Here is a 12505-nt window from a genome sequence, read left to right on the forward strand (position 1 = left end):
CAAAAAAAGTCCTGCAAGCAGCTTCTTTGCAGCGCTTTTGGAGCGGTGAATACAACGCTCCTAAAGCGCCCCTTCCCATTGAAATCAATGGGAAGTGCCTGTAAAACGCCTGAAAAATGCTATTGGCAGCAGCGTTTTGTGGGCGCTTTTAACCCTTTATTTGGCCACTAGCAGGGGTTAAAAGCGCCCCAATAACGCTCGAAAAACGCTGGTAAAGCGCTGCTAGTTTAAGCGGCGCTTTACGAGCGTTTTTCGGGCGCTGACATTGTGAAAGGGCTCTTAAAGCGGAGGTCCACCCTAAAGTGGACCTTCCGCTCATCGGAACCCTCCCCCCCTCCGGTGCCACAATCGGCACCTTTCAGGGGGGAGGGGGGTGCAGTTACCTGGATAATCCAGGTAACTGCACCCACTTCCGGGACAGCTCTCTGCGGAAAGGGGCGTAACTTACGCCCCTTTCCGCAAGTGCCCGCCCCTTCCCGCAAGTGCCCCGCTGCCTGCTGGGAAACACACAGCTCCCAGAGGCAGCGGGGAGCGTCCTTATTGCGCAGCGCAATTCGCGCATGCGCAGTAGGGAACCGGGAAATGAAGCCGAAAGGCTCCATTTCCTGATTCCCATACCCAAGATGGCGGCGGCAGGACCCGACAGACGACCTAGCGATCGGCTTCGGGTGCCGACATCGCGGGCGCGCTGGACAGGTAAGTGTCACTATTTTAAAAGTCAGCAGCTGCAGTATTTGTAGCTGCTGGCTTTTAAAAAAAAAAAAAAACGCGGAGTCCCGGTGGACTCCCGCTTTAAAGCATTCGGGCTTTCACATTGGGACTGCAGATGAGGCTTCTTTCAAGTGCTTTACAGGCGCTTTTTTTAACGCTAAAGCGCCTGAAAAACGCATGAAAAACGCCCCAGTGTGAAAGGGGTCTAAGAGTACCTGGACTTTTCACCTAACCCTCTGATCCTATACTAAGAGACTGTTGTTAACCTCCTCGCGCCCGCCCTATAGCCGAATGACGGCCGTAGAGCAGGCGCGTTCGTCCGGGCGGTCGTCCCTGGACGGCCTGATGTTTACTTCCGCAATGCGCGCCGCCGCGGGCGCGCATCGCGGAAGTTCTGTGTTCGCCGTGTCCCCCGGGGACAGGCAAACACAGATCGCTGTAAACGGCCAATCACAGCGGCCGTTTACAGCGTGATCGGCGTGTCCAATGGGAGATGATCTCATATGTAAACATATGAGATCATCTCGCAGCGCCGCTCTCCTTCCTCGCACAGACAGTGCGAGAGGGGAGAGATGAACGGCTGCAGCGGCAGCCGTTCTGATTGTGGAAAAAAAATAAATTAAAAAAATGAAATAAAAAGTGCCATCCGCCCCCAGCAGTGCCATCCGCCCCCAGCAGTGCCATCTGCCCCAGTGCCATCCACCCCAGTGCTACCTGCCCCCAGTGCCATCCACCCCAGTGCTACCTGCCCCCAGTGCCATCCACCCCAGTGCTACCTGCCCCTAGTGCCATCCACCCCAGTGCTACCTGCCCCTAGTGCCATCCACCCCAGTGCTACCTGCCCCCAGTGCCATCCACCCCAGTGCTACCTGCCCCCAGTGCCATCCACCCCAGTGCCACCTGCCGTCAGTGCCACCTGCCCCCAGTGCCACCTGCCCCCAGTGCCACCTGCCCCCAGTGCCACCTGCCGTCAGTGCCACGTGTCATCAGTGCCACATAGTGCCATCTGTCATCAGTGCCACGTATCAGTGCCATTTGTCATCAGTGCCACCTGTCAGTGTCACGTGCCATCTGTTGTCAGTGTCACGTGTCATCAATGCCACTTATCAGTGCCATCTGTCATCAGTGTCACGCGTCATCGGTGCCATGTATTAGTGCCATCTGTCATCGGTGGCACATATTAGTGCCACGTATTAGTGCCATCTGTCATCGGTGCCACGTTTCAGTGCCACGTGTCATCAGTGCCACGTATTAGTGCCACGCGTCATCAGTGCCACATATTAGTGCCATCTGTCATCAGTGCCACATATTAGTGCCATCTGTCATCAGTGCCACCTGTCATCATTGCCACGTATCAGTGCCATCTGTCATCAGTGTCACGTGTCATTGTCCTGGTGCTTCAAAAGTGTAATAAATAGTCAACAAGTTAGATGTGTAACTTATGTTCCTAGAACACATGATGGCGCTACCTGCATGTTGGGCCTCTCTATGTGGCCAGGCTGTGAAAAAGTCCCACACATGTGGTATTGTAATACTCAGGAGGAGTAGCAGAATTTTTTGGGGGGTGTCATTTGTGGTATACACATGCCACGTGAGAGAAATAACCTATTACAATGACAATTTTGTGGAGAAAAAAAAAAAAAATGAAAAATCTTAATTTTGCAAAGAATTGTGGGAAAAAAATGACAACATCAAAAAGCTCACTATACCTCTTACTAAATACCTTGGAATGTCTACTTTCCAAAAAGGGGTCATTTGGGGGGTATTTGTACTTTCCTGGCTTGTTCGGGTCACAAGAAGCGAGATAGGCCACCAGTACATCAGATGTGATCAATTTTGTGCGATTCGCACCACAGCTTGTAGACTCTCTAACTTTCACAAAGACCAAATAATATCCACTAATTTGGGTTATTTTTACCAAAGACATGTAGCAGTATAAATTGTGACCAAAATTTATGAAGAAAAATTAATAATTTGCATAATTCTGTCACAGAAACAAAGAAATATGCGTTTTTTTTCAAAATTTTCGGTCTTTTTTCATTTATAGCGCAAAAAATAAAAACCCCAGAGGTGATCAAATACCACCAAAAGAAAGCTCTATTTGTGGGAAAAAAAGGACAAAAAATTCATTTGGGTACAGTGTTGCATGACTGAGTAATTGTCATTCAAATTGTGAGAGCACCGAAAGCTGAAAATTGGTCTGGGCAGGAAGGTGTTTAAGTGCCCTGTAAGCAAGTGGTTAACTACGTTCTTGCAAATAAAAATCCCTTTGAGCGGATCTGTCATCAGTCTCTAGAGTTTCTGGACCATCTACCACGGGAAACCCCTAGACGCAAATCGAGGTGAAGAAGGTACCGGTAAGCCCATTAAAATAAGCCGCTCCTATGGGAGTCAGTGCTACATTAGTATTGCAGATCATAATAAAAACAAAAAGTTTACCTCTTCCTCAGTTAAAGGCGTCTCTCTGAATCTCCCTCTCTCATCGTAGTGGCGCTTTTTTATCTCTTCAGAGTCATAGAAATCTGGAAACTCGACAGACTTTTTCTTGTAATTCAGAAGCTGAGCCAATTCATCCATCCTGTCATACTCTCTTTTTTCTTCCAATTTGGGCATTTTAGCGGCGTTTCTGTTCCCACCATACCGACGTCTCAAATCTTCAAGAAATTTCTTTTTTCCCCATAAACATGTATACGTGTCAATGTCTGGCAAATTCGATTCCTCTCTGTCTTCTCTGATATGGCGATTTTTACTTTCCTCATATTGTCTCAAGTCTTCTTGAGGCAGCTTTGGGTAGTATCTTTTCATCCCATCCACCATTTCTTCACCAATGTAGTACCTCTTTTCATCTTGTTTCTTCTCTTGTCTAAATGGCTCAGCCTCTTCACTCCCTTGGAGATGATTTTTTAGTTTTCTGTAGAAATTTTCTTTCTCTTGTTCATGCTCATGACGCTTATCAATACCTTCCTCGCTCTCTTCACTATCTTCATTGCTTTCTTCGTAGTTTAGTCTGGAGTTTTGTTGACTTGGCCACCTCTTTCTTTCTTCTTGTCGTCTTTTCTCTTCATGGTGGTGATCAGTTGGTTCTTTCTCATGGCTTTCTTCACTGCTATCATGGTGTTCTGCCTCTTCCTCGCTATCGTGATGGTGGTGTTTCTTCTCTCTTGCTTCTTCCAAACTTTCTTTGTCATAATGGGACCTCTTTTCAAAGTAGTTTTTAATCGAGTGGTTTTCCAAGGAGGTTTCTCCAAAGTGTGGCTTTTGTCCTCTTGGGTCTGCGAGATCGTTTCTTGGTTCTTCGTGATCACCTTGCCTTTCCTCATAACCAAAGAGCCTCTTTATAAGTTCTTCATGATTTGGTTTATAGCTTATTTTTTCTTTTTCTTCTTCCCATCCATCATTTTCTTCTGGAACTTTACTGTAGTGAATGGAATGGAATTTCTCTGGCTGCAAAAGTTGTTCCTTCCCGTTTTTGCTTAAAGCATGTCTCTTTAGGATTTCCTCTAAATTCTTGACATCATCCTCAGTTTCTTCTTCTGGTAATTCCTTTGTATGTTTAGCTGTGTGATGAGCTCTTTTGTCTAAAATGTCATGTGCAGACTCTTGTGAGTCCTCGTGGTATTTATTTCTTTTTTCCATGTCTTCTTTCTCATAATGTTCTTTGTGATCTCTTTCTTCATCATCATCCTCACCCTCGGCAAAGTCCCTTTCTTTAGAATGCCCTGTGCTTTCCTCTTTTTCATCAAATTCTTCTGTTTCTTTTAATTTTTCCTGCTCCTTTTCCTCTCTGCTTTCAGTTTCTGCATGATGCCGCTTCTCTTCATATTCTTCTTTTGGTAAATCTGGACTCTGTTTAGCTTCTTCCTTACTGTCATGTTGGTGATTCTCTAGGCCTACAGGGTCCTTTATTGTTCTTGTTTCAAACTGTTTCAGTTCACCCTCTTCTTCATCCTGATTATGTCTGTTGCCTAAAAGACATTATTACAGATCATGAAATGAGTAAGGACTCCATTCCTACATGAAATTATGTCAAACATAACATAGCCCACTACAGACAAGGCAATACACCATACACAACAAATGATGGTACACAGGCATGTACTGGCCATTGGGACAACCGGGAGTTTCCCGGTGGGCCAATGGCTCAGTGGGCTACTCTGATGTAAGGGGGCTGGTGACGGGCCACTCTGATGTAAGGGGGTGCTGATGGGACACTCTGATGTAAGGGGGTGCTGATGGGACACTCTGATGTAAGGGGGTGCTGATGGGACACTCTGATGTAAGGGGGCTGCTCATGGGACACTCTGATGTAAGGGGGGCTGCTCATGGGACACTCTGACGTAAGGGGGGCTGCTCATGGGACACTCTGACGTAAGGGGGTTTGCTCATGGGACACTCTGACGTAAGGGGGTGCTGATGGGACACTCTGATGTAAGGGGGCTGGTGATGGGACACTCTGATGTAAGGGGGCTGGTGATGGGACACTCTGATGTAAGGGGGTGCTGATGGGACACTCTGATGTAAGGGGGGCTGCTCATGGGACACTCTGACGTAAGGGGGTGCTGATGGGACACTCTGATGTAAGGGGGCTGGTGATGGGACACTCTGATGTAAGGGAGTGCTGATGGGACACTCAAAATGTAAGTGGGCCGGTCTGGATGAAGTCCAGGGCCAAATTTCTGTCCCAGTCCAGCCCTGATGGTACAAAATAAAGAAGTACCCATAGCAGTGTGAGCTGTATATTGCCTTGTCTGCACACAGTATTTTCAAAAGCCTCTCCAGAGAACAAGAAAAAACAATATTTTTCTACCAATTTACAAAGCTGTGGTTCAGCCATATCTTGAGTATGCCATCCAGTTCTGGTTACCAGTCTTCAGGAAGGATGTCCATCATTTAGATCAAGGGTCTCCAAACTTTCTAAACAAAGGGCCAATTTACAGTCCTTCAGACTTTAGGGGAGCCGTACTGTAGCCAGCCAAAGTAGAAAATGTTTTGGTGTCACTGGAAGTAAACAATGTCCCTCTTTGGCATTAGAAGGAGGAATAGTGCCCTATCACTGGTGTCAATGGGAGGAATAGTGCCCAGGCGCTGGTGTCATTGAGAGGAATAGTGCCCCATCATTGGTGTCAGTGGGAGAAATAGTGCCTCATCATTGGTGTCAGTGGGAGGAACAGTGCCCCAATGTTGTGTCATTGGGAGGAATAGTGCCTAATCACTGGTATCGGTGGGAGGAACAGTGCCCTGTTGTCGGTGTCAATGGCAGGATCTATGCCCCACTGTTGCTGACAATGGGGGGGAATAATGCCCTGAGGACCAGATAAAATCAAGCAAAGGGCCACATCCAGCCCCCAGGCCACAGTTTGAAGACCACTGATCTAGATTAGATTATTTTTACTGCAGGCGGGCGGCAGAGGCAGGCTGTATCACGTATATGTACATGATCCAACTTGTTTTGGGTTAGGGGCGTGCGCATGCTACTTCCGCAACCGCTATGTCCACCAGACACAGCAGATTGCAGGGCCCGGTACCCACAGGCCTGTCATCATGTGATCACTATGTACTATGCACATGATCACAATGTCAACAAAGCTGTTATGAATGAATTAATTCATACCAGCTGTGCTTCCTATGCTGTGATTGGCCCACAGCTATCACATTGTACCTGGGCCAATCACAGTATCCTGTACTATGTGATTAGCTGTAGCCAATCACAGATCACTGGTAATAACAGCTGTAATGAATATAACCCATTCATGATAGTAAAAAGCATTGTTACAATGGTCATTATTCTAACAGCAATCAAAGTGAAAATCATTTTAAAAAAAGGGTAAAAAATAGAACGATGCTTTAAAAATTTAATTTAGAAATGTATTTGTTTATTTATTTATTTTAACATACTGTCACAAGTCAGTGTCCCTGATCACTGCCACACCAGTTATTTGATGACGCTCTACTGCACTGGTGACAGTATGTAAAAAGAAAGTGTTTGGAAAAAAAAATGTTTTAATTCAATTTCTTCATTTTCAAAAATATTGTGACAAAATGTAACAACTTCAAAAAACTTGCCTAGCCTCTTACTAAATGCCCCAGACTGTCTACTTTCCAAAAAGGGATCATTTGGGGGGTATTAAAAGGGGTAATTTGGGGGGTATTTGTATTGTCCTGGCATTTTAAGGGCTTCAAAATATGAATATGAAACAGGCCATCGGTACATCAGTAGTGATCAATTTAAATATATATAGTTTGTAGACACTATAACTTTTATACAAACCAATTAATATACATTTATTGGTATTTTTTTATTTTGTTTTTACCAAAGGCATACATTTTGGTATAAATTTATGATGACCTTTGATTTAGGTTTTATAACAGAACGTAGAAAATATATTTTTTTCCAAAATGTTTGGATTTTTCGTTTACAGTGTATCGCAAAAAATAAAATAAAAAACAGTGGTGATCAAATACTACCAAAAGAAAGCTCTATTTTTGTGAAAAAAATGTAAAAATGTAATTTGTGTACAGTGTTGCATGACCGTGCAACTGCCAATTAAAATAGCGCAGTGCTGAATAGCAAAAAATGCTCTGGTCATGAAGGGGGGTAAAACCTTCCGGAGCTCAAGTGGTTAAATGGTGGCTCTAGTGTTGGGTGGAAACTCTTTAACCTAAGGTCTCTAAAGAAGATAGGTGGCCGAAGAATGAAGTTGGACATGAGGCGGTTCAATCTTAACCACTTCAGCTCTGGAAGATTTACCCCCCTTCATGACCAGGCCATTTTTTGCGATATGGCCCTGCGTTATTTTAGCGGACAATTGCGCGGTTGTGCGACGCTGTGCCCAAATAGCATATTTTTATTTTTTTGCACTATAAACAAAAAAAGAGTGACAGTTTTGAAAAAAAAATTTTTTTTTTACTTTCTGCTTTAAAACATCTAATAATAAAAAAAAAGTGTAAAAAAAAAAACCAATTTCTTCATCAGATTAGGCCAGTATTCTTCTACATATTTATGGTAAAAAAAAAATCCAATAAGCATATATTGATTGGTTTAGGCAAAAGTTATAGCGTCTACAAACTAAGCGATAGATTTATGGAATTTTTATTTAAGAAAATGTTTTAAATAGTAATGGTAGTAGTGATCAGCTACTTTTAGTGAGACTGCAACATTGCGGCAGACAAATCTAACACTAAGTAACACTTTTTGGGTGACCGGTGACACCAATACAGTGATCAGTGCTAAAAAAAAAAAGCACTATCACTGTACTAATGACACTGGCAGGGAAGGGGTTAACATCAGGGGCGATCAAATTGTTAAATGTGTTCTCTGGGAGTATTTTCTAACGTTGTGGGGGGGGGGGGGGGATGCATTTACTACAGGAAGACAGAGATCCATGTTCCTGCTTAGCAGAAACACATGATCTCTGTCTTCCCTTCTCGAAGAACAGCGATCTGCCTTGTTTACCGCCATTCTGCTGATCTCCGGAATTATCGGCGGGTCCTGGCGGACATCCCGCTGGACGCACTGATTAGCTCCCCCCCCCCCCCATGTTCAATCGCAGCGGGAGCCGGTCCCCGGAGGCACATGTGCACGCCAGACCCAGAAGTGTTAGCCCTTGTACACACGGTCGGACATTCTGACAACCAAATCCGTTGGATTTTGTTCCTACGGATTTTGTCCGAAACTGTTGCATACACACGGTCGGACAAAGTTGTCGGACAATCCGATCGCTCAGAACGTGATGACGTTATTTCTTTACGACGGGACTACGTTCAGGCTAGTAGCCAATAGCTTTGGTCTAGGAATTTGATCTGAGCATGCGTGGCACTTTGTCCGACCGGATTTCTCTACACACGATCGGACCATGTTGTCGGAAAATTTTATAGCCCAGCTCTAAAACTTTGTTGGTTGGATATTCCGCTGGAAACAGTCCGATGGAGCCCACACACGGTCGGATTATCCGACAACACGGTCCGATTGGACATTTTCCGTCGGAATGTCTGACCATGTGTACAAGGGCTTAGAAGCGTTAGAACACATACTAGGTACGTGATCTGGCACAGAGCGGCCGCCCTTTTTAATTACATTTTACTCTGTTAAACCCCTTATTAACCCTTAAATTACTCTAATCAGCCATAATTAACTCCTTTATTCTCCTCCATTTTATTATTATTTTATAAACTTTTGATAATTACAATTTTTTAATTTTTTTTTGGTTTGCTTTGTTCATCAATATTTTTACACCATTAACATATATTTACACGTTTCGCATTAAAAAGCTGCAAAATTTAAAAAAAAGTATTTTATTGGTAACTAACTTTTCAATGGTTTGTACCATTGCCGACAGCTGAAGTGTAAACAAAACAGTTGAGGTAGGTATTGGTAATTGGTAACAGTGAGTAATAAAAAAAAAAAAAGTATTGTTAGGCCGCGTACACACGATCGAATTGTCCGGCAAACTTAGTCTGGCAAACAATCTGGCGAATAGTCCGGCGGACTTTCTACCGCACTTACGACGGGACTAGAAAAAGGAAGTTCAATAGCCAGTAGCCAATAGCTTCCTTTTCGTACTTGCTTCTGAGCATGCGTCATTCTTAGTCCGCCGAACTAGCACATTGACGAACGTATTGTCCGCTGAAACCCAAGTCCGCTGAAGCCCACACACGATTGAATTGTCCGCCGAAATGCGTTTCGGCGGACTAAGTACGCCGGACAATTCGATCGTGTGTACGCGGCATTACTTGTACTCACAAAATGGGATCAGTGCATCCCTAAAAAACAGAGAGGGAAAAATGAAAAAGGAGGCAAAGGGAATAATGTCCAATCAATGATGGAGAAAAGGGGGAGGGGGGGACTGCCAGGGAACCCAAAAGATCTGAGAAAATGAGGGAAAGGAGACTGAAGTACTCTCTGAGCACAACTCCTTCACTCCACCCCAGGCATTAGCCTTTTACCCCTGTGAAATGACATTTTTTTTATCAATCTAAGTGCAAAAACTGTAAATGAATATTTGGTATGTCTTTAAAACAGCATCAATTCTCCGATTTACATTTGCACACAGATGTTACAGACATATGGTCGACATGATGCATGATTTAACACTTATACCAAACAGGTGTCAATCAACAAGATAACACGTGGGTTAAAATACAAACATTAAATTAAACAGAATGAACTCTGCAGGCAGCTACACGCCTGTGCCCACACGTATAGGTACCATGCTGCCCAGTATCTAAGCCTATAAACAGTAGTGCACATTGACCAAGGGTGCGTGAACATCAACCTAACAATCTGCCCAAGTCCACATCAGTAGGAGCCAAGCTAGGTATATCCAGTCATCCCCTAATTTAGCCGGGCATCCCCTATGCTGATAAATGACCTGTTCAAATCTGAGGGTAATTTCCATATGTTCCACCAACTCTATAAGAGAAGGAGGAGAGGTGCTCTTCCAGTGTAGCACCTCCAGTGAAACGAAGCCCAAGAGACCATTTCCCTATTAAACTGATTTGCCACCACGTCATATACAATACCTAAAATACAACTTTTGGGGTCAGGAGTAAGCCCTTGTACACACGGTCGGACATTCCGACGGAAAATGTTTGATCGGACTGTGTTTTCAGATAATCCGACCATGTGTGGGCTCCATCTGACTTTGTCCGTCGGAATGTCCGACCAACAAAGTTTGAGAGCTGGATATAAAATTTTCCGACAACATGGTCCGATCGGACTTTGTCCGATTGTCTGTAGAGAATTCCGATCGGACAAAGTGCCAGGCATGCTCAGATCAAAGTACAAGAGCAAAACTATTGGTTACTAGCCTGGACGTGGTCCCATCGGAATAAACGAACGTCACCACGTTCTGAACTTTGTCCGACCGTGTGTATGCAACACCAGTTTCGGACAAAATCCGTCTGAAAAAATCAGATGGATTTTGTTGTCGGAATGTCCGACCGTGTGTACAAGGGCTAATGCCGTGTACACACGATCGAATTGTCCGCCGGACCACAGTACGCCGGACAATTCGATCGTGTGTGGGTTCCAGCGGACTTTTTCATCGTAAAGTCTGGCGGACTTAGAAAGTAGTTTTGACTCAAAATTTGTCCGCCGGACTTGGCTTTCAGCGGACAATCCGTTCGTCAGTGTGCTAGTCTGGCGGACTGAGAATGATGCATGCTCTGAAGCAAGTACGAGAAGGAAGCTATTGGCTACTGGCTATTGAACTTCCTTTTTCTAGTCCTGTTGTATGTGCCAGGGGGGGACTGACAACTCTTGGGGCCCTCGGGAAATAGGAGATTATGAGGCCCCCAGGCAATCAGAGATTATCAGGCTACACAGTATACACAGACATGTTTCTATTGGCTAAGAGGTGGGGCATCTATAATCGCGGGATTTTTAGACCAAAAGGATGTCGGTAAGGGACATTTCAGAGACAGATGTAAAAAAAACACAGGTTTTTACATACTGTCCCTGGTTTTACTGAGGCTGGCAACCCTGATGGGGCCCCCTAGTGGCCCGGGGGCCCTCGGGCAGTGCCCAAATGGTCAGTCCGCCCCTGGTATGTGCTGTACGTCATCGCGTTAGAAATCGCTGAACTTTCGGAGTGTCCGTGTGTGGCCAAGTCCGTTCATTATAAAATCCGGCGGATTGTTTGCCAGATTGTTTGCCGGACCAAGTCCGCCGGAGAATTTGATCATGTGTACGCGGCATTAGAGTAGTTTGAAATGTCTGATTGATAGTGTTGATGATGGACTGCCCAATATCTATGTAGTTTTGGGCAGTGTCACAGCATATCAAAGGTTAAAAATTTTGATTAAAAAAGATGTTTTCGTTTCAATGTTTTTTTTTGAATTTTTTACCAAAAAAATAATAATCCAATCTTGAATGCAAGAATAAGTACAGTATAAAATGTATACAAAATCCAGAGTTATCCCATCAATGTGTGGCTATTAAAAAAATATGTTTTTGAGTTATGCTAACCAATCTATTCTGCAAAAGCACAAAGAAACCGGCATCAATGAGGACTAAAACCGCAGCGGTCAGCCAGGAATATGGCACCAGATGAATGGCACAATATTCTGGCTTCGTTTTGCAATGGGAATATGTCCGTTGGCACCTTAAACTCAGACCTAGCAGTAACCAGTGGGAGCCTGGTACATCCATCTACAGTCCAGAGAAGTCTAGTCAGAAGTGGTCTTCATGGAAGAACATACTTCTGATGTGTAAACAATGCCAAGTCGCCTATACAAAAAAAACACAAGAACTGGGATGCAGAAAAATGTCAGCAGGCGCTCTGGACTGATGAGTCCAAATTTCAAATATTTGGCTGCAACAGAAGGAAGTTTATTCACCAAAGGCCTGGAGTGTGGTACAATAATACGAATAAGTGTCTGCAGGCACCAGTGAGGCATAATGGAGGTTCTGTGCAAATCTGGCGCTGCATTGCTGCATGCGGATTTGGGGATTCAGTCAAAATGAACTTTCTCCTCAATGTTGAAAAGTACAAGCAGATACCTATCCATCATAGTCCTAAAGTCATTCTGCAGCAGGACAATGACCCCTAGAACACAGCCAAACTCATAAAACAACAAGAAGAACAAGGAGTTCTGAAAGGGATGGTATGGTTCCCCGTAAGCCTTCATCTCAGATACTTATTCATCATGCAGTACCACAAGGGGGGGCATTTAATCAGTTCCAAAGTCATTATGCAGCAAAATAATGACCCTAAATGTATGTCCAACTCATAAAGAACTTTCTTCAGCAAAAAAAAGAACAAGGAGTTCTGGAAGAAATGTTATGGTTCCCAGT

At 44.4% G+C, this 12505-nt stretch overlaps 1 protein-coding gene across 1 annotated transcript in view; it reads right to left on the reverse strand.

The window, feature by feature from the left end:
* Positions 1 to 12505, reverse strand: part of CHGB (chromogranin B) — a 101298-nt gene that overhangs the window by 14888 nt on the left and 73905 nt on the right. The window contains exon 4 of the mRNA XM_077485498.1: positions 3151 to 4676. Coding sequence (XP_077341624.1) covers positions 3151 to 4676 — 1526 coding nt within the window. The remainder of the gene's footprint in view (positions 1 to 3150; positions 4677 to 12505) is intronic.

Source organism: Lithobates pipiens, unplaced genomic scaffold (assembly GCF_037356315.1).
Source record: "Lithobates pipiens isolate NorthernLeopardFrog02 unplaced genomic scaffold, aLitPip1_a1.2 Scaffold_18, whole genome shotgun sequence".
NCBI classification, from domain to species: domain Eukaryota; kingdom Metazoa; phylum Chordata; class Amphibia; order Anura; family Ranidae; genus Lithobates; species Lithobates pipiens.